Source organism: Dermacentor variabilis, chromosome 6 (assembly GCF_050947875.1).
Source record: "Dermacentor variabilis isolate Ectoservices chromosome 6, ASM5094787v1, whole genome shotgun sequence".
Lineage (NCBI taxonomy): Eukaryota > Metazoa > Arthropoda > Arachnida > Ixodida > Ixodidae > Dermacentor > Dermacentor variabilis.
This window is the reverse complement of record NC_134573.1, coordinates 109,909,741-109,932,377: the sequence shown is the minus strand read 5'-3', so window position 1 is coordinate 109,932,377 and position 22,637 is coordinate 109,909,741. Positions and strand designations below refer to the sequence as shown.

The window sequence follows — 22,637 nt, the reverse complement described above, 5'->3', positions numbered from 1 at the left end:
TAGATGACTTTGATGACGACGTCGGTAATCAGTTACGGTTACACCACCACGTCGTCATGGACTGCGACGTTATTGTCATACGTCGCATCCGCTTTGGTACAACAAACAGCATACGAGTTGAGCGATCGCTGGGCCAGAGCAACATGAGTGTAAGATTCGTTATATGGCACCGGCACGATCGTCAAGTGCGTCGTTAGCCCAGAGTCGTATACTGTTTGACGTGATCGTTCGTTGCAAAGTAACAAATCAGCCGCCGGGCAGGCTTTCGTTGTACAGGCAAATTCGTTGTAGTGGTCTGCGTTGTATAGAGGCGTTCGCTATGCGTGTTAAAAAAATAAAAATTCGGCCGGGACATAGTCATTCGTTATATAGGCGTTCGACTGTAGTTTGCAGCCAGCCGAACGTTGGCTATTTATTACGTTTGTCTGGCGCAATCATCTCTTACTACCCTGCCCGCTCACGTGAATAAGCAAACAAAACTGGAGCGCGCTTTCTTCTTCGCGCGAGTTTACGGTATACGAAACCGCAGTTTGCTCGCTTGAAGAAAGAAAAAAAAACGCACTCGCAAACGACATCACGTACCCAGGACACCCACGACACGCGTCTTTCATTTATTTTGCCCGGGAGCCTAAAGGAGACTTATATTCAGACATTTTTCTCCGCCTCTTGCGTATATCTCGGGTCTCCTGAGCGCCATTTTTCTTTCCCCGCTTCGGGCGTACACGCAGTAATCCACGGTCCCGCTTCACCCTTTCCGCCGAGGTACCTCGCTGAGGATCAAGGAAAGACGACCCTCCTGAGCAGGAAAAATGGTCGCGAACCTTGTCTGCTCGCAATGTTTCCACATTGAGGATGGAGCAGTGTGGGAAACGCGGAACAGAAAATAAGTAGATAAATAAATAAAAGAAACGAGCTAGTTTTCTGTTGCCGGTTTCTGCGGGAATGAACCAGATAGGGATTTTTTTTTATTCATTTCTTTGCCCGTCGTCTCCGAAATAGGACGTCCGTGCCCTGTCCCACAAAATATATGCTGCGCAGCAACAACGTGCACTTTCTTGTGACACGTCGAGAAAAACCGCTCTCGAATGGGAAAAAAATGGAAGGGCTGCATGTGGTAAAACAAGTTGCATTCTGTTGTCGTTGGTCAGGTCAGCAGTAGATCTCGGCGCGAACAAATTGAATATACAGCTGCTGTCTCATCGGTGTTGGAAGCAATAGAGAGCCGTATACTTTAATGGAAGCCGAAGCAAAACCCTGTTTCGAACAAACCTCAGCCTGCAGAGGTGGTTCGCGTTACGTGGTTTTTCCACGGATTCGAAAAAGCCCGGAAGCACTCAGCATCGGCAACTGGAAATACTCGCTGCTTCGCAATCAGATCATCAAAGTTATATTAAAGGGATCATGATAAAAAAACACAGACGCAAGCGCCGTTGCGCTGTTATTTACGACGACGGGAGTCGGGTCAGGCGCAGGCTACGTTCTGCAGTCTAGACGCTGACCGGTAGTCAAGCGTTCTTTCGACCTTCACGGACTTGAGTAAAATGTAGAAATAAATGAAAAGGTATAGCGTCGTTCACTATGTGCTGCAACACGGTGTCCGTGGTCGAAGGGGCTCCAAGACTTGACAGCGGAGCCGTCATACCCATACGCGTCTGCCACGTTTCCCAAACACCTCCCCCCTTTGACTACGCCAGTGTCAACGTGCATGAAATGAGGCGAAACTATAGCGAAACCCTCCTGTCGCTGAAGGCGATGACGATACGTTATCCGGCACTCGCTTCGCCCCTGGAGTAAGTACGCTCCAGTACTTACTCCAGGGGTATTTTTGCTCCAGCGGAGCAAAAATAGCTCCGCTGTGTACTTTTCATCTTTATTGGGACCTCATTTAAATGTACTGCTTGCGCGTTTTCGAACGCTTCGTTGCGGAAGAAGCGGAGAAAAAGAAAAGAAGAAAACAACCGAGAGGAAAATAACTGGCGTCAGGTTGCAAATGTACACTGAGTGGCGGCGGCTCGGTGAAAGAAAAAATAAGATTGGAAGAGTTGCCACAGAGGTCGGCGTATACAATCATCGATATTCCCTATCATTCGATCATATATGAAGTTTTCCCGTAGAAAGCGTTACATATCAACCCAGCAGCATCGCCTGCTGCACCTCACCATGACGCGCCCGCGTATATAGTTAGAACCGTGGTTAGAACACTGTCTTACGAGTTCGAGAGCAACGCGACACCTTGCTATCGCTGTCACTTCTTCGCCCTAGGGGTGAAACTGTCTGTTTCCTTTTTTGCTTTTTGCTGTCTTTATCCTGGCAATCTCCTGCCCTCGAAAATTTTGGCGACCCAGAGATCGCCGGCGATTCGAGCTTCTTCCGGGCGGTTCATGAATGTGATGCTGTGATATGACGCGCGGATGCATGCACTAATCAGTTGATCAGCCATACTTCATGATCTCCGTGCATAAAATCAGTTTGCACAATTTGCGTGTCGACTTAACGTATATCACAAAATTAGGCTTGTGTGAAAATTCACTATTTTCGAAAATTCGACTGAATGTAATGAAATAAGCTTTTGAGCTAGCTAGTTCAAATTTCAGTATTCAGAATTTCGGGAAGTATTGTTCAAAAAAATATGAATGCGAACACATGTACAACCGACAGTTTCGGTTTCGATGAGCGAACCGCATATAATTATTGACATAGCTACAATGAGCTAGATTATATAGCCAAGACAAGCCAAACTGGCAAAGACGATTGAATTCGTTTACAGACACCACAATCACCGATAATGTTATTGCGATATCAATTATGTGTACACTGCAGGCGCATTCTGCCGTCGCTGTCGCCGTGATGTTCCATATAAAGTCCAAGAGCGATAACATCGTCCCCATGCGCCGTATGTTGTATGTGCGAGTGAAAGCGTGCGAGGGTGAGCCGACGCTGGCGACTCAATCTCGCGTGCGCAAGGGTGGAAAGCGTAGAGGAAACATGTCATCTTCCGTCGCACGCAAGGAACCGTAGAGGGGGGCAGGGGGGAGGGAAGCGGAGGGGGGCGGGGGGGGGGGCTCTACTCCGGCGGCTGCTGCGTATGACGCGGCCGCGCGGGCCTTACCTTGAAACAGATCTGCGATGGGGGTAGAGTCTAGACGTCTGGGCGCGCTGAGGCCGAAATTAAGCCTCGGGTGCCGCTTAGTTCGCGTTCGCAAGCAACAGGCAGCACGAAGGCCAATCGCTCGCTGTTGCTGCCGCGCTTGCTCGCACTAGCGTTTATGCAGCGAGTGTGCGCGGTCATCGAGTGAGATGTATTCATGTTTGCTTGTGCGCGCGTGACACCATGCTTGTTAATTTAGCTAGTAAGCGAATGTTTACATGTTTATACGGCCGATAAAACTATACTATGTTCACTTTGTATAGCTATTTGCCAATTTGCTATCCCAGTGGATGCTTCGTCTTTCGGGCGAAACTGCGACTTTTTTCGGCTGGCTCGATTACTGGAACACCCCTGCGACTATGCGGCGCAGCTTGATTCGCCCGGACATGGTGGTAAAAATGGCAGCCGCGAAGAAATCTGGCGCCATTCACGTTGTCCTCCATACTCTCGTTTTCACGGGTGGCGTGCATGGCATGGTTTCGTGGCTTTCCGAGAGGCGTATACGGCAGCTGCGAATAGGTTGCATCCACACGGCACCAAATAACTTTGGTCGCCGACACGAAGCAGCTCTGGTTATGCAGCCAAGGCAGCGTATGGCCGTGTTGAAAATTAACAGTTGCAAAAATTTTTCCGCTCTACTGATGTATTCGTACGAGCGGCTCATCGATGACGGGCCTGAGATATGAGGCGCAGGGTCCAGCGGCGCTAGAGTCCGCTGGCGAAGGATGTCGCTCATTCGGTGTCGCTGATGTGAGAATTTCTAAAGTTGTTATGAATGCAAAAAAGAAAGAAGCATGATAACATTACAGATGCACTTTGTACCTGCACGCAGCTGGGGTGCAACGAGTCCCGGTGCGTGGCCTGCCCCGGCAAGAGAAAGAACAAAGTGCGCAGCCAGCTGCCGAAGGGGGCAAAGGTCGATGGCACGGCGTCACGGCAGCAGCAGCAGGGCACGAGGCCACCTGACCCTATGAACACCAGTGCCAACAGCCTCGCGCCCGGAGAGCCCAACATGTCGGCCACTGGCTCTGGTGCGTTTCGTCCTACTTTCATTTGTGTGCTCCCTTTATGTCTCGAAGTATTGTCGTGCGCGTTGTTACAGCATGATAAAAGGTGTTATAAAGTTCACAGATCTCTTCTATTATTTTCGAATGCGGCACATTTGTACTCCCGATTATAGCCAAACGTGTACATGTTATTCTAGAAGAGTTGACTGTTGGGCTAGTTGGTCGTCCATATTTGAAGTAGTAACTTAGCGCGAATAAAACCACGGAAACAAGAAAGACGGACAAGGACAAGCGCTTGTCCTCGTCCGTCTTTCTTGTTTCCGTGGTTTTATTCGCGCTAAGCTACTACTTCAAATGTGTGCATATTAGGCTACATAATATATATGTATACAGGGTGTTTCACGTAACTTGTACCAAGGATCTTGAAAAAAAGGGGTTAACCGCAGCTGAATGAAACCAAGTACACATGGTTTGCCATCATGTAGCGCTCTTTAGAGTATATTTTTATATTCCGCCTAATTAGTTACTTAACTAAGATGAATTACGCTGAATTTTTCATATTCACTTTAGGGCCAAGTGCGTTTTCTTCCTTGGTAGAGGGATTCAGAAACGACCGATCCAATCTTTCGTGGCAACGTACAGGCTGCGTGGCGATGTTTTTTTTTTGTGTGTGTTTAAGGACAGCTCGCGGAATGTGAAATAAAACCACGTGATTGCGCTCCTGCGCTGTCGTATTGCAGCGCTCTCAACCGTGCTTCGAGCCTCTCGCTTTATCAGGGACGACGGCGCTTCCTTTCCCTATGCCAGCGCCAAAGATGCTGACGCACTGTGAAGCCGATGCCTAGAGCCGCGGCCGCTCAGTTCGCCACGGTGCGCGCGCGCGGTTCTCTCGCAATTATTTTGTACAGTGCTGTTAAGGTTGTTTTTTTAATATGTGGTTAAAAAAAGCGAAACTAAACCCTTAGGTTAACGTCTACGCTGTTCTCGGTAAAGCCTTTCTCAGTACAAAAAGAAATTGGCTGCAGTCAGAATTCAGGATAATAGCACGTCACGTAAGGGGTTAATCTCTCCCATTCCCTCACTCACTATTATTTTTCTGTGTGCCTTTTCTCTTGTAGAGATAGCGGGCATTGTTCTCCTCGTGGTGGTGGCTTCCAATCGTATCTTTCTCCTCTCTGCTATCGTTTTTATGTGTGCAAATCAAATGTAAATAATAATAATCTCCGTGATGTGCAGCATAAAACGACACATGCAAGACGACAAAGAAGGCAAGGACACGCAACTATAGTAACAACTGATGGTTTATTGCACATGGCAATAACACACACACACACACACACACACACACACACACACACACACACACACACACACACACACACACACACACACACACACATATATATATATATATATATATATATATATATATATATATATATATATATATATATATATATATACTGGAGAGATCCTGAAGCACTCGAAATAGACAGTACAAGCGAAAACTACCGGACTTGCTTGTGAATTAGTATGTAAAGAACAATTAATGAATGACGATTATGATAGAAACAAATCTGTTTCCTTTCTTGATAGTGACCTATGACAAATTCTTTTTCTGGGATGCAATCTGTTCTTTCTCCCCTTTTGTTTCCCGCTTTGCTATCGTACATAATGTATATTGACCACGTGCAATAAACCATCAATTGCTGTAGTGTCGTGTCCTCGTCTACTCTGTTGTCTTGTGGACGCAGTTTCACTCTACACACCACATAATTCGAAATCAAGTACCTCATATCAGTTTGTCATTTGAACTGTTATCTGCACAAGCATCGAAAGTCACTATACAACAGCATAATTAAGGGACAACCCCATATCTAAGCGATAGCCAACCGGAGCAGTGAAAGTCGGAAATACAAGCAAGCGTGTTCATGTCATTCAATGTAAGTGCGCTAGGCTCTGCTAACATAGGTTGCGGTTACATATAATCTGACTAGCGCAATGATCCCTCGTGCTGCATTCCAGGGCGTGTCAAGGTTTCCCTCGGTCCTGGCCGGTCTCTTATGGACTGGATCCGGTTGACCCACGCCAATCCAAACCTCTCTGGGATCAACGGCCGCTTTCTGGAGGTCACCTACGAGGAGCTGGTCAAGCACAACAAGAAGGACGATGCCTGGATTTGTCTGAAAGGTGTGGCCGAATTTTCGGGTAAAGAGATGCTTGACAACATGGCACTGCTGGTTCACAGTGGCAGCACTGTGGCATAGAGCACTGTGGCATGGCATAGGCATTACTTTATGTTATAAATTCAAGAGGAACAAAGTGACATGTTTGAATTGTAGAGTTCCTCACAAATACCTGCAGAAAGAAGTACCTGTGGCAAACATGTCCGCTGCAGCCACGGTAATACTGGAGAATGGAGTGCTTCAAGTTAACGGGGGACTCTTGGATGTGCAGGGCACTTCTAAGGCATATCTCGAAACTAATGTGGTGTATGTCAGAATAGATCCAGTTTATTCTGTACAGAATACATCCGTTTGTTCGACTTCGGTTAATTCGATGCCGACCGAAAGTCCTGGCTGGTATCATGCATTTCTGTGGGCCCAAACCTTCGTTTTGTTGATCCTAAATTGGCCTTCGCCGGATAAATTGAACTTGACCAGTCAGCATGCACGCGCTTGACCCCTATGGTGACCCCAATAGTGACCCCTATACTGCCACCGTCTGTCTCTCCAGAGCTCATAGGAGGCAGGGAATGCGTTGAACACGTGTGGAGATCACACTAAAGAACGCCAGTCTCTGGCCTATCCTAGAGAGAATTTTTAAGCAATAACGATAGCTAACAATCTGATTACGGTATTTACCCGATTCTAACCTGTGCTTTTTTTTTTCTTTTGGATTAATTGTGCTGAAAACCGCGTTCGAGGCGTTTGCATGTTCTGACGCATAAAATGGTTGTATTGCGGCGAAGCTGACTTCAGGAAACCGGTCGGCACTGGGCAACACATATTAGGCCCTTACCCATTTTTCTTGCTAAAATAATTGAATGCGCATTAGAGTTTTGCTTTATTCAGAAGCTTTATTATTACCTGTAGGTTAGTTTTCTACTTTGGACACATAGAAAGCGGGTAAATACTGGGAAATGCATCGGTGGTCTGTTCTTTTTTTCTGCATATCTCACTTAATTCGACGCGCCAGATAATTCGATCAATTTCATTGGTCACTTCATGGTTTAGTTAATGGAAGTCGACAGTAACAGCGTACGTGATCCGGTTTTTCCTGTGATATCAAAACTCTACTTATAAGCACTTCTGCTTCGGCATATTAGTCCTTTGGAATGTGAATACTGCACCAATGGTTTGTGAGGTATGATAGGAAAGCAATACGTTCTACACTCATTGCGTGTCTATTCCTTCCTTTACTTGTTATATTATATGCAAGAAGTCATTTATACGACCTGCGTTATAAGTATGACCTTTTGAATATATATTTCAAAACAAACTTCACTTGGGAACCGCCATGACTGTATTTTCAAGTTGCACTCAAATTTTCGAGAGTAGGGCAAGCTGAAGCGCACTCAGAATGAGCCAAGCCTTTTATATCCCAGCATCACCATGGTGTCGTAGTGCCCTTTAAAAGCTTGCAATGACAATATTAGTGCATTTTCCTCTAGGTAGTATTGTAATGCACTCTATGGATTGCCTAATGGAAAGATTCACAATTTTTCTTTTGTAAAGTATGCCAGATAATGCTGTCCTTGTCATGCAGTAAATATTTAGAGAACTCACAGAAACATTTTTTAGTATGACCTTTTGAATATATATTTCAAAACAAACTTCACTTGGGAACCGCCATGACTGTATTTTCAAGTTGCACTCAAATTTTCGAGAGTAGGGCAAGCTGAAGCGCACTCAGAATGAGCCAAGCCTTTTATATCCCAGCATCACCATGGTGTCGTAGTGCCCTTTAAAAGCTTGCATTGACAATAGTAGTGCATTTTCCTCTAGGTAGTATTGTAATACACTCTATGGATTGCCTAATGGAAAGATTCACAATTTTTCTTTTGTAAAGTATGCCAGATAATGCTGTCCTTGTCATGCAGTTGCATGCACGTCAGCTTCTGTAGCAAGTTTATCTAGTGTGTGCAGGGCCTCGTTATTAGAGCCCCGTTTTCCACTTATTGTTGTAAGATTTTACTAAATGAATGTTGCTCTTGGAGCGAGAATGCTTGTATAATGGACCGCTAATGTGCTAACTGCCAAATACTACAGGATTCACAGTATGCTGTATTAGTTTACAGCTTGTGTGAAATATACCTACATTGTCTACATTACTTTTCACAAGTTTTATTGGCAAGATAGGGACGTAACTAAGATCAACTTATAAAATTATAAATTAATGCGCTTTACAAAACCTAATCGACGGAGTTTACAAAACAGTGATATGTTTGTTTTTCTTGTAGATTCTTAAACTTCAGCTTTAATATGTCTTCAAACCTCATGGTTTTAAAAAAAAACGCCTGCCATAGAATTGGAAGCATAGATCAGAAATATGCCTCTGTTCATAACTAGAACATACCCTTTTCTTTTGAGCAAGATGAAAAACATTCTTGTAGAACCCATCTCACGTAGAATGTCGATGTTAATGCAATTAGCATGAAAGCCATGCAGTGATGAATCGTATTGCCACCGCAGACACAGAAAGTGGTACTCTTGGATCCAACCACAATTCCAAATGATGCCACGACCTACTAACTTGTTGTAATGACTGCTGCCCACTTGAAACTCTGTAGTATCCCTAGTGTCCTGGCTGCAACTTCGTTGCAATGGCTCTCCATCTAGTGACTGTGCTCGATAGAGAGGTGCCTGTTGTGGATGGGGTGCTATCTCTGTAATATATTTAAGGCTACACACCCCTTGTGTCGCTTTGGCACGTCCATCCTGTGGCATTGGCCAAGAATGGGCGCATACCGCTATCACACATGCTGTGCCAAAGTTCTTTGTTGAGGCATATACCGAGTGGCCCGACTTGTCTGCTCGTCAAGACAGCAACCAACACATACCCAGTGGCCCAAGCTGGTAGACAATTTGGATATGTTTGGTGAAAGAGGTTAGACACCAACAGACATACTGCAAGGTGGGTAAAGTTCCCAACGAATGCTGATCGCATTAACGGTATGTATAGGAAACAGGCATGGAAGATGCAGGTATTGTCCTCCATGGGCTATAACACCATCATCATCATTAGCCAATTTATGTCCACTGGAAGGCGAACGCCCCTCCCAGCAATCTCCAACAGCCCCTGTCTTGCACCAGCTGGCACCATTATATGTCTGCAAGTTTCCTTATTTCATCACCCCACCTAGTTCACTGCCATCCTCGACCATGCTTCCCTTTTCTTGGCACCCATTCTGTAACTCTAATAGACAACCGATTAGCTGTTCCATGCATTGCACATTCTGCAAAACTCCATTTGTTATTCTTAACGGGACCCTAAAGAGAAATATTTTTCTACCTGTGTTAGTAAAACACCGTTCTACAGTACCAGAAAAGCCACTCCTACCACAAGGAAATGCTGGGCAAGCCAGAAAACACGCAAGGACGAAAGACGGGTGACAAAGCCACCTTGAAGTTCCCGCACCAGCTGGTCATTACGTCATAGATATTGATGGCATTTGCTAATGCCTAGTTAAATTTTTATCTACCGAATTGGCTGCATTGCTTTCTAACAGAGCCAGGGACTGAATTTAGAAAGTTTCAAAATCTTTTGCTGAACATCTACAGCCAAAATATGAAAGAATGCTGTCTATGAATCTATGATGTCACACAGACGTGCCGACCCTGGCTTTTCGCTGCAAAATTCGAAAAAAGAAAATTTGATCTTCACTATATTTTACCTTCTAAGAATCAGCCAATTACAGGGAAATAAAAAATAGAGGTCATTAAGAATATTTTATCAATCTAAACTGGCTTAGTGCTTTTTTTTCGAATCCCTTTAATGTCAACTAGAATATCAGCTGCCCCTGTTCACTCTCTAATTCATGCTACTGTTTTCTTACCGCTTAACGTTACGCCTATAAACTTTCATTCAATCGTTTGTTGTGTCATCACTCACTTATTCTCAAGCTTCTTTGTTAGTGTTTTAACATACAGTGGCATTTTTCTCATTTAGGTCGTGTGTACAATGTTACTCCATACATGGAATACCACCCCGGTGGTGTAGATGAGCTGCTCAGAGGTGTCGGGACGGATGCCACTGACCTGTTCAACCAGGTAACTCAAAAGTAGCAGAACTGGGGCTCTGTGTCATATTTTACCGCTTGAATGATGTAGCCCTAATGTATCCGTCTTTTATTTTCGGATATTGTGGAACAATGTAGCTGTCAAGCTGCCAAATGCATTAATAAGCGAAGGCAGTGCGAGAATACCCATATGTAATTTGCAGTCCTGCAGACGCCTGGATTTTCTCGTGGTGCAGAAGCTGGCTACTCACCAGCCCATTGCATACCTCTCTAAGCTTTGTTGGGTTTTATATTGGTTCGAGCTTTTATATATCTAGCCCACTTGGTTATCCCACTAAGAATTGTAGCTAGGCAGGGTGAAAGCCAAAGATGGAGTGAGAAAAAAGATTAATAAAGACTGATTAATAGCATTTAGTGTCCCAAAGTTGCATTGGCGCTATGAGAGACACTGCAGCAAGTGGTTCTCAGTTGAACTTCAGTAAGCTGGTGTACCTTTTTTTTTTACATCCACCCTGTCCTTCGTACATTACATTCCACCCCAATCAGAATGTGCCTCTTGCAGTTGAGAATTGAACCCATGACTTAATGTTCTGCAGCACAGTGATAGGACCACTCAGCCACCACAATGGATGATTACATATAAAGTAGAGAGTAGAGCAATGATTAGATATAAAGATTAATAAAGGGAAAATCAGAGGTAAAGATTAGCAGAGAAATTGTGACAAAAGCCTGAGCCCAGTTCACCTGTTACATCTACTGCGCTAAGTCTATGAAGAATGTAATGATGTGTATGATGTCTGCCTTAATGTTTCCTGCAGTGAGTCATTAAAGAAGTGAGAGAGAATGTGTGTTGACAAAACTCTCATTCTTCCTTTGAAAGGACTTGGTTGTCTCTTATAGTGTGACGGACTGCTGTATGGTAATGCAGAAATTTATTAGTAGGTTCTTCGTGCAATCCATTTTTACACATTGTCCTAGGGGAGAGTGATCATTTAATGTGACAGTAGCTCAACATCAAGTATATTGTAAGGTTGTGTAAGAATGATGCAGATTCATAAAATGATGCAGCAGGACTATTAGGTGGATGCCCCATAGGAAGGAGCTGTTGTCAAATGGGCTCTGCATTTTCGGGACAGGAATTTACCTGAAGGATGATGTAAGAACATGTCCCTCCACTTTGTGCAAAGATGGAGTGATGAATCATGCATTCTCTCACTCTCAGTGACCGTTGAATGACTATTAGATTGATATCAAGAGCGCTTGGTTTGGGAGCATCTTTTCTTCAGGAGGTTCTGTTGGAAACATTGGAAATGGAAAATGTTTCTGCTAACATAGCTCTGAAACTGGTGACTCCAAAGAAAAAGGTGCGACAAGAAAAGAATGTTGCATTGTTTGGCAGATTTCAAAAATATGTGAAAAATTCTTGCCAGAAGTAGTTATAAGCAGTGAAACTTGGACTAGCTAATAAAACATTGAATTGAAGTTGCACAGCAAGGAATGAACAATGAAAGGTCACCCAATGCCTACAATAAGAAGGAACAGAAAAAGGAAAATAAAAACCAGGTTGATTGCGCTTTTTGTTTTACTGTCATGGAATTGTGCATCAAGAATTTGTACCTGAAGATCAAAACGTCACTGCAGTTTTCTACATGGGGGTTGTGAAGCATTTAACAGGTCATGTACATTTCATGCAACCAAATTGGTCGGACGTGGGGCGTGAGATTCTGCACCACGAGAATGTCCCTACACACTCTACATTGATAGTGCAGGAATTCTGTGTGCACATTTCTGTCACAGTATTTGAACACCCTATACCTACTTGGATTTAGCCTGCTGTGATGTTTCATTCCCAAAATTCGAAGTGGTGCTGTGAAGGCAGCATTCTGGGAGCGTAAAAACTATTAAAAAAAAGAAACGACACTGCTGCTGGAGGGTGTAAGAAAACCTCCATGGGTGCTTCCAGCAGTAAAAGAGGTCGTACAAAATGTATTGGGTCTGCCGGGCAGTTTGCTAACATCATTGATTGTTTGAAGAAGGTTAATTCTTTCTTTGCAATACAAAAGATATCGATGTGCCTGAAAGTTTATAAAATGATCCTTTAAGTAAATAAACTACGCAAACTTTTTTTCAGCAGGCCTTGTTATTCAGAAATGGGATTTTTGCATGGGGCCTAATTTCACCGTTGCTCATTTGCTGATTTTGTCATGATTCCACAGGTGCACAAGTGGGTTAACTTTGAGTCCATGCTCGAGAAGTGCCTCATCGGCAAACTTGTTGGCCCTGCCATTCAAGTTCGCAAATGTGAGTTTGTGCAAAACTTTCCTTTTCTACATCATCACAGATTGGGTTTGGGCCACTAACGTCTAGGATCTACATCTGCATCACAGAGTCAGCACAACACAGCCAGCAGGACATCCCACTTACTGCAATAGTGTAATAGAAGATGTACAGGGTCAGGCTATGCATCAGACTTGGCATTCTAGTAATGTGTGTTGGAACAGCATTAATTTGTCAAGGTATGAGTGCTAATCAGAAAGTGTGCCCCTATTTCTTTCAGCCAAACTATGGCTGTAAATGCAAAATCAACATATCTGTTCCCAGCGGTGGAACTTTCTTGGGATGGCCCGGCCTTATCTGCCGATAGCTCCGCAGCACAGCACTGCTGTCAGTTGAAGATGGTGGTTGTGCTTCACATGTCCATGACGTATCAGCAAAAAAGGTTAAACGAAGTGTGATTTGTTTTCTAACGCCCATTGAAATCCATGGGGAAATGCAGCCCACATATAGGGAAAAGCGTCTCGCTTTAAGAAGTGTGAGGGTGCTGTTGTGAGTTTGCAGAAAGTCATGAAGACTTGCACAACAATGAGCGTACAAGGAGGCCATGTGCACCGCTGACTGATGACAACATTTTTCAAATTTAGTGCTGCAATGGGACAAATGTCTAAACCAGTGCGGGATCTGTGTGGAAAAATAGCGTAAGGTACGTAGAATAGTACACATATTTGTAATTCTTTCTATGTACCTTATTTTGGCTAATAAAATATAGGGGCAAGAACTTTCTGATTTGTCCTTGTACATAACATAGATAGTCACACTTCATCTACTGTTCTTTATGCATAGATATATTTTTATAACAAATAACGGATATTACAAAGCTATCTTTGTGTCAGATTTGACTTTGTTATAAGGCGGTTCAAATGTATTTCTAAAGTATTTACTCTAGTCGTAGTCTCAGCAAAAACCACTCAGCAGAGGATGAGCTGTCAAGCCACAAATGACAGAGCATGGACAATCCTGGGATGACTTAACCGAAGTTGAAAACTATATTAGTTGGTTACAATTTAGGAATGCAATGGGAAGTAGACTGCTGTGCAACTCAAATAAAATTTGTGTAGACATGTCAGCCCAGTAAGTTCACTCATGCATGTGATGTTACGATGCAAGCAAGCTTCTTTCAATATTGGCACCTTTCAGGAGTCTTCTTTTGAAGCATGGAAGCACACAGGATAGTGCAGGGATTTTCTGGACGGAGTTTGTACTGAGCTCTAAGGCCGTCAATGAGTATCGATATTTTTGTCCCATTGAGGATGACAATAGATTGCTGATGATATGTCTCAAACGAGGCATAAGAGCAACTGCTGTTGACACGATAAAGTGGTTTAATTGATCCAACATGGCCTGTGGCACTTGCATGTATCTTGGACTTACATAATCAAAGTGGCTATTTCAGATTATCATGTGCATTCATCTTTTATGCAGTAGCAACTGGTTAAAAAGACCATGATGCTGTGGTCACTTCTGGCTAGCTGGCTACAATACTCCATGCCACTGGGACACTTGTGGTCTTCTAAACATGTTTCATTATTTAGGTGTTCAGTGAAATTCAGATTTTCTTGGTGCGCTGTTGAAATGCATCACCGCAAGGTACAAAATGCAAAGATATCGGAACATCAATGAAATGACAGTGTATTTTGCCAGAAATAATACGGCAGTCTCTGAACTTTGTGCTGGGACCATACAAATGTGGCATAGCAGCCCGGGGAAGACAAAAAGAAAGCCACATACTAAGTTCTACTGTACTTACACTTTCTTTCTGTGCTGTACATTTTCATAAGTATGCAATGTTCTGGTTGTTCTTAATTTGAAATGATGCTAAAATAAGATGTGTCATTTTTCCTTTCTATCACAGCTAGTTTTCCAGTGCCAAGAATACCATTCATCAAAAAACTGCAAAGGACCGACACAGCAACCTCCGAAGGTAACCGTGAACTAATGTTCACCAAGCCTTTTGGCAGCAGTGACGAAATGTCTCACAGAAAACTTGATAGCATCAGTAAAATTTCTGTTCTCCCGTTTCTTTTATGGCTCTCAGACGTTCCAGACATCAGCCAAGAGACATCGCCTAAGCCGGCTGTTAGGTGAGCATGGTCGTTGTTCCCAATGCTCCACTATTGAAGACATCGTAGTTCTCTTATTACATACAGTCAACTCTTGTTACAATGGACCCTGATAATCCAACAATAAATGTCCGTTTGATCCAAAGTCCATAATACCATAATAATCGAAGCGCCTCACTTCCAAAACTTTCCTCACGACATCTAACAACTTTATTGCAAAGAGTGAATGACGAACATCCAAAGTAAAAAAACAAACAAAAAATTGCAGTTTCGCCCGAAAAGCGTGGCAGCAGCAACGAGCGAATTGACTTTCGTGCCATCTCTCGCTTCAACGCGAACTAAACATTGAAAGCGCAGCGCATACGAAGCTACCGGCACTGGATGCACTTTGGACACATCGCAGATCGCTTTCAAGGTACGACGGCCACGCCGTACGCAGCATGCAGCCGCCAGAGTAGAAAATGCCGCTCTCTTGCTTCTCCACGCCGTGCCTCGTGCGCTAGAGAAGACGCCGTGTTTCCGTCCTGCCTTTCTCCCTCATGCGTGCAATACTGAGCCACGATCGTCGGCTGACCCTCGCAAGTCAATTGTCAGCCCATGTCAACACGGCAAAGTCCGTACATTTTATACACCCGATTTTGAAAACAAATGCCACTAATTTCATCCACTGTAGCCGATAGTCCGTTGTAGCGCAGTCCGTTAAAGGCAAACTTCGTTGCATTAATAAAATAGGTAGAACAAACTAAGGCTGAAATATAGTACCTTACATCCGAAAGTCTGTTATGCGCGGGTCCATTGTAACGAGCGTAGACTGTATTGCTACACCAGTGATAGCTAGCATGGTACATGGCCATTGCTCCTTGTAGCTTTGGGCTTGGAAATAGTTATTAGTATCTAGTGCAGGCTCACATAGCTTGCTTGCAATGATTCCAACCAAGTTAGTTCGTAGTACCAGTTTATGTGCACAGATCTCAATGTATTCGTTGTGCCACTCTGCTTTTCAACGCAGTTTAAAAGAGTCCAGCAACTCTTCTCACCAAAGTTGTGGAATGTACTACTTCGTATTGAAGGGCATCATTTCACGAATATCCTCCTGCAAGAAGTATTTCAGTGCATTGAATACGAGCGGAATCGTTGGCAATCAAAGATTACACTTCGGTCCCTCCGCAATGCTCCCGCTGTTTCTTCCGCGCTGTGCATGGCTATGGAGGGGTGGGTCGTTGCCCCCAGTGCTCAGCCCACGGTACGTCACCATGACACGGGTTTTTTTTTCATTTGATTTGTTTACCTGTTTTTCAGCTTGCAGTCGAGAAACGGTGCCAAAATTTTCTGAGCTGACAGCAGCTTCATAAAGCACACAGGGCAGTAATGTTTACTAGAAAATGTCGCAGGTTTAAGACCGACTTGACTTCAAGGGTGCGCCCACTTTTGTGTTTTCTTTGGGTGGTGGACATGGCCTGGCTTGCATACCAACAAGTGCTACCCACCATAGTTGCTCAGTGGCTATGGTGTTGGGCTGCTGAGCACGAGGTCGCGGGACCGAATACCGGCCTCGGCGGCCGCATTTCGATGGCAGCGAAATGCGAAAACACTTGTGTACTTAGATTTAGGTGCACGTTAAAGAACCCCAGGTGGTCAAAATTTCCGGAGTCCTCTACTACGGCGTGCCTCATAATCAGAAAGTGGTTTTGGCACGTAAAACCCTATAATATAATAAAATAACCAACAAGTGCTAAAGCAAGTACACATCCCTTGTAACTTGATACCCGCCGTGATGGCTCAGCGGCTATGGTGTTGCGCTGCAGAGCACGAGGTGGCAGGACCGAATTCCTGCCGCACAGTGGCCGCACTTTGATAGGGGCGAAATGCAGAAATGCCCATGGCTTCATGCATTGCGAGCACGTTAAAGATCCAGTGGTGGTCAAAATTTATTCAGAGTCCCCTACTACTGATGCCTTATATCAAATCATGGTTTTGGCACATAATACCCCAAAATTCATTCATTCATTCACGTAGATTAATATTTTGTCCCAGCTTTGTAGAAATGCAGGCAAGTAGCATTGTGAACAGCTAGACGGACTCTTTGCCCAATGTACTCAGAGTGTACTTGCCAGAGCCGAGAGAGAACGAACCATGGGGCTTGATTTTTGGTTTGTCTTTGAAACTGCATCAAGCCAACAGGCAATGAAGCCAGGGAAAGAACACGGGAAATGAACTTCTTTGTTAAATATACATAAATGTAGAAATCATATAGCAAAGGGAAGATCAGTGTGGACAAAAAAGAGAACTAGCGTGGGTAGGTGCTGAACTCAGGTTGCATCTTCCATGCCCTGTGTATGATGCTGGTAGAGCATCACATGTACCATACAGAAGCTGTGGGTTCAGCACCCATCTGCAACAAGTTGTATGCTTGCCTACTGCCATTTTCGTTTTTCTTATAATTTTTACTTTTCAATTTAGAAGAAGAGTTAATTTCCTCTATGCTTTCCCTGTCCTTGCCTGTTGGCTTCGTGTGACACAGCTCAGACTCTCGTGGCACCCAACTACAAAATTCAAGTTGCATCCAACGGAAACACAGGTTCATTCAAAATTCAAGTTGATCCTAAGCACAGTGGTTGTTGAAGTGTGTTTCATCAAACTTGTATAGTAACTGTAACTAGGTGAATGAAGATGTCATGCTGGCCACCTTAAAAGGACAAACATAGATAACACCTCTGTAAGTCCTCAGATGATTCCAGATGTCTGCAGAAAATTCATAAGCACAAGAAAGTAGCAGAGCATGCAAACAAAAATAAAGCATGGTGACAAATGAAACTTTACTTATATAATAATCTTGCATTAAAGTGGAAGTGTCATACCTTAATATAACCACTGAAGAATGGAATTTCAAAATTAACATATCTGCGACATTTTTTAATAGCATTGTTCATTTATACACGACTAGGAAAAATGGCAGTTGTTGACAACCTCATTCTTTTCTCACAATAAGAATCTCATTAAATGTAATCAGAACTCCAGCCATAGTCACAGAATGTCCACATTGTAGCCACTAGGAGCACTGAAACATGGCGGGGATTTGGAGAAGTCACAGAGCTTTACTGCATGTAATCTTCTTTGTGCAAATGAGTAATATTTCACTCAGGCTATCACAACAGCAACATCATGTATCTATAGTGTGGCTTATGTACCATATTTGATATGGGTTGTAGGGTCCCTTTGTGCCCACCTAATCTTATGCGTGTGCTTAGTTTTGCTCAGGTTTCTGTAGAATGATGCAGCTTATCTGTATGCTTCGTGTGCAAACACGTCCAGCTAGCAATTTGATTTCCTCAAGGGCCATATTTCATTAACTTGCAAAATAAATCCAAGCATTTATTCATTCACAAATGCAGACATAAGAACTGTTATCGTGGAGGGTGTGAAGTCGTGCGAGTGAACTGTGCAGGGGGATCAATGCGACCAAGATTACTGGTAATCTTGTCAATATACAGGGTGGATGAATGATGACTTTCCTCAATTATTAAAGGTGGGATATTTGGGACTCTGGGGAAATTCTCGCTGCACGAGATTAATTGCAGTGGCAAACATAAGTTTGTAGGATGATTACCGTTACCAGTAAAGTAATTAACCGTAATTAACAAAGGTGTTTTATTAGTTACCTTAACATCGGCTTGGGGGGGTCTTATCAACCCATATGAGCAGTTGTTCTAACAGGCGTTCTGTTGTTTGCAGTGTGCAGTAACTAGTACTTTTGCATTCTATCAAAGACGGGAATTGAATGTGCAGCCTCAGCAGCAGGATGCCAGAGCCGGGCAAAGACTGATTAGTTCAGGGCACGCGTTGTAATTGTGGAACACAAGACAATCAGTGGTGAGGGCTCCTGAGACAACCGCCAGTTGTGATTCTTTCCCATGATCTGCTGTAAAAGTACATTAGGGCTTTCCATGCTTTCCACCCCGCAGTGCATAAGGATGCGTTTCTGGGCTTGGCTTATGATGATAGTCACCAGACTTATCTATGCGGAAGTGTATAGCTATATCGTTAAGGGTTTGACAAAGCCGCTGCGCTTTGTGATAACTAATTAGAGAATAAGTGGTCATTGCTGATCTTACTGGCAGTTATGACAGATATTTTTGGGTCCGCCTCGGGTGTGAAACGGGGTCAAGGAAAAATTATCATGTTGTCCAGAATCCCCTGTTCTTTAATAATGGTAGTCAGTTGTCACTGTCACAGATCGCTGACTTGGGATGATGAGCTTTATAATGTGTACCCTCAAAAAGTCACAGCAGCATTATACAAAGTGAACTGCCTGTGGTTATTTAAAAGTGTAACCCATCTTGCTGTTCTTGCCTTCTACAGCTACGAGTGGTTTCAAGATGACTCGACGGTCACCATCACCATTCAGTCCATGGGTGACGCCTTCATTGAAGAAGATAAAGTTGTGGCGGACCTATCAGGGAAGACTCTTCGGATACGAATTCGAATGGCAAAATATTTTTACTTATTTCATGTCGGTGAGTCATATATCAGCGTAGTACATAACAAGTTCTAGAAGTATGGCTGTTGCTAGGCGGGGGCTTGGCTTATGATGATAGTCACCAGACTTATCTATTCGGAAGTGTATAGCTCTATATCGTTAAAGTTATCTCAGCTGTGTTAGCAAATTAATATCAAGAAATGTTACTCTTATTGTGATAGTAGGCTTGGCAAGCCAGAAAAAAAATGCAAAAAGAGAAGGCAGGTGGCAACACAGCCCTGAAGTTTCTTCACCAGCTCACTCTGACATCGCAGGTTTTGACAGCTCTGCTTGGGCCTAGTTATCTTTTTACCGCTATAGAGGGACTACACGGTATTGTAAGAAAGCCAAAGACTGAAGTTGGGTAGCTCCAAGGAGCTTTACTGGGTGCAATGGGCCAAGTGCAAATAAGGAGCACTTGGAAATTGTGATTTCACAGTGACATCCTGACACTGGGATTTTGGCATGAAATTGAAAAGAAATGGAACTTTAATGTTCACTTTCTCTTCTAGTGAACAACCTTTCACTGAAGCAACACTAACAAAAATAAAGTTTTGGAAGAACCCTTTATCAGCTAGCCTAATTATTTTACTGTTTCTGTTCACGTGTCCCTGTAAAGTTGATGTAAGCTAATATACCTTTTGCTGTTTTTGGAAGCATGTTAATGTGCCGGTTGATGTCATCATCATCATCATCATCAGCCTGTTTACGCCCACTGCAGGGCAAAGGCCTCTCCCATACTTCTCCAACAACCCCGGTCATGTACTAATTGTGGCCATGCCGTCCCTGCAAACTTCTTAATCTCATCCGCCCACCTAACTTTCTGCCGCCCCCTGCTACGCTTCCCTTCCCTTGGGATCCAGTCCGTAACCCTTAATGACCATCGGTTATCTTCCCTCCTCATTACATGTCCTGCCCATGCCCATTTCTTTTTCTTGATTTCAACTAAGATGTCATTAACTCGCGTTTGTTCCCTCACCCAATCTGCTCTTTTCTTATCCCTTAACGTTACACCTATCATTCTTCTTTCCATAGCTCGTTGTGTCGCCCTCAATTTGAGTAGAACCCTTTTAGTAAGCCTCCAGGTTTCTGCCCCGTAGGGGAGTACTGGTAAGACACAGCTATTATATACTTTTCTCTTGAGGGATAATGGCAACCTGCTGTTCATGATTTGGGAATGCCTGCCAAACGCACCCCAGCCCATTCTTATTCTTCTGATTATTTCCGTCTCATGATCCGGATCCGCCGTCACTACCTGCCCTAAGTAGGTGTATTCCCTTACGACTTCCAGTGCCTCGCTGCCTATTGTAAATTGCTGTTCTCTCCCGAGACTGTTAAGCATTACTTTAGTTTTCTGCAGATTAATTTTTAGACCCACTCTTCTGCTTTGCCTCTCCAGGTCAGTGAGCATGCATTGCAATTGGTCCCGTGAGTTACTAAGCAAGGCAATATCATCAGCGAATTGCAAGTTACTAAGGTATTCTCCATTAACTTTTATCCCCAATTCTTCCCAATCCAGGTCTCTGAATACCTCCTGTAAACACGCTGTGAATAGCATTGGAGATATCGTATCTCCCTGCCTGACGCCTTTCTTTATTGGGATTTTGTTGCTTGCTTTATGGAGGACTACGGTGGCTGTGGAGCCGCTATAGATATCTTCCAGTATTTTTACATATGGCTCATCTACACCCTGATTCCGTAATGCCTCCATGACTGCTGAGGTTTCGACTGAATGAAACGCTTTCTCGTAATCAATGAAAGCTATATATAAGGGTTGGTTATATTCTGCACATTTCTCTATCACTTGATTGATAGTGTGAATATGATCTATTGTTGAGTAGCCTTTACGGAATCCTGCCTGGTCCTTTGGTTGACAGAAGTCTAAGGTGTTCCTGATTCTATTTGCAATTACCTTAGTAAATACTTTGTAGGCAACGGACAGTAAGCTGATCGGTCTATAATTTTTCAAGTCTTTGGTGTCCCCTTTCTTATGGATTAGGATTATGTTAGCGTTCTTCCAAGATTCCGGTACGCTTGAGGTCATGAGGCATTGCGTATACAGGGTGGCCAGTTTCTCTAGAACAATCTGTCCACCATCCTTCAACAAATCTGCTGTTACCTGATCCTCCCCAGCTGCCTTCCCCCTTTGCATATCTCCTAAGGCTTTCTTTACTTCTTCCGGCGTTACCTTCGGGATTTCGAATTCCTCTAGACTATTTTCTCTTCCATTATCGTCGTGGATGCCACTGGTACTGTATAAATCTCTATAGAACTCCTCAGCCACTTGAACTATCTCATCCATATTAGTAATGATATTGCCAGCTTTGTCTCTTAACGCATACATCTGATTCTTGCCAATTCCTAGTTTCTTCTTCACTGTTTTTAGGCTTCCTCCGTTCCTGAGAGCATGTTCAATTCTATCCATATTATACTTCCTTATGTCAGCTGTCTTACGCTTGTTGATTAACTTCGAAAGTTCTGCAAGTTCTATTCTAGCTGTAGGGTTAGATGCTTTCATACATTGGCGTTTCTTGATCAGATCTTTTGTCTCCTGCGATAGTTTGCTGGTATCCTGCCTAACGGAGTTACCACCGACTTCCATTGCACACTCCTTAATGATGCCCACAAGATTGTCGTTTATTGCTTCAACACTAAGGTCCTCTTCCTGAGTTAAAGCTGAATACCTGTTCTGTAGCTTGATCTGGAATTCCTCTATTTTCCCTCTTACCGCTAACTCATTGATTGGCTTCTTATGTACGAGTTTCTTCCGTTCCCTCCTCAGGTCTAGTCTAATTCGAGTTCTTACCATCCTGTGGTCACTGCAGCGCACCTTGCCGAGCACGTCCACATCTTGTATGATGCCAATGCTAGCGCAGAGTATGAAGTCTATTTAATTTCTAGTCTCGCCGTTCGGGCTCCTCCACGTCCACTTTCGGCTATCCCGCTTGCGGAAGAAGGTATTCATTATCCTCATATTATTCTGTTCCGCAAACTCTACTAATAACTCTCCCCTGCTATTCCTAGTGCCTATGCCATATTCACCCACTGCCTTGTCTCCAGCCTGCTTCTTGCCTACCTTGGCATCAAAGTTGCCCATTAGTATAGTGTATTTAGTTTTCACTCTGCCCATCGCCGATTCCACGTCTTCATAGAAGCTTTCGACTTCCTGGTCATCATGACTGGATGTAGGGGCGTAGACCTGTACAATCTTCATTTTGTACCTCTTATTAAGTTTCACAACAAGACCTGCCACCCTCTCGTTAATGCTATAGAATTCCTGTATGTTACCAGCTATATTCTTATTAACCAGGAATCCGACTCCTAGTTC

The 22,637-nt window shown here is 43.7% G+C and overlaps 1 protein-coding gene across 7 annotated transcripts in view; it reads left to right on the top strand.

The window, feature by feature from the left end:
- Nucleotides 1-22,637, top strand: part of LOC142585013 (cytochrome b5 reductase 4) — a 394,784-nt gene that overhangs the window by 355,308 nt on the left and 16,839 nt on the right. For 6 of the 7 annotated variants that reach the window (XM_075695435.1, XM_075695437.1, XM_075695434.1 and 3 more), the window contains 8 exons: nucleotides 3,981-4,179; nucleotides 6,181-6,345; nucleotides 10,327-10,427; nucleotides 12,613-12,697; nucleotides 14,586-14,654; nucleotides 14,769-14,814; nucleotides 15,803-16,036; nucleotides 19,153-19,307. In XM_075695435.1, the coding sequence (XP_075551550.1) occupies nucleotides 4,119-4,179; nucleotides 6,181-6,345; nucleotides 10,327-10,427; nucleotides 12,613-12,697; nucleotides 14,586-14,654; nucleotides 14,769-14,814; nucleotides 15,803-16,036; nucleotides 19,153-19,307 (916 nt within the window). In that variant the 5' untranslated portion in view covers nucleotides 3,981-4,118. The remainder of the gene's footprint in view (nucleotides 1-3,980; nucleotides 4,180-6,180; nucleotides 6,346-10,326; nucleotides 10,428-12,612; nucleotides 12,698-14,585; nucleotides 14,655-14,768; nucleotides 14,815-15,802; nucleotides 16,037-19,152; nucleotides 19,308-22,637) is intronic. The other variant, XM_075695440.1, reaches the window with a different exon arrangement.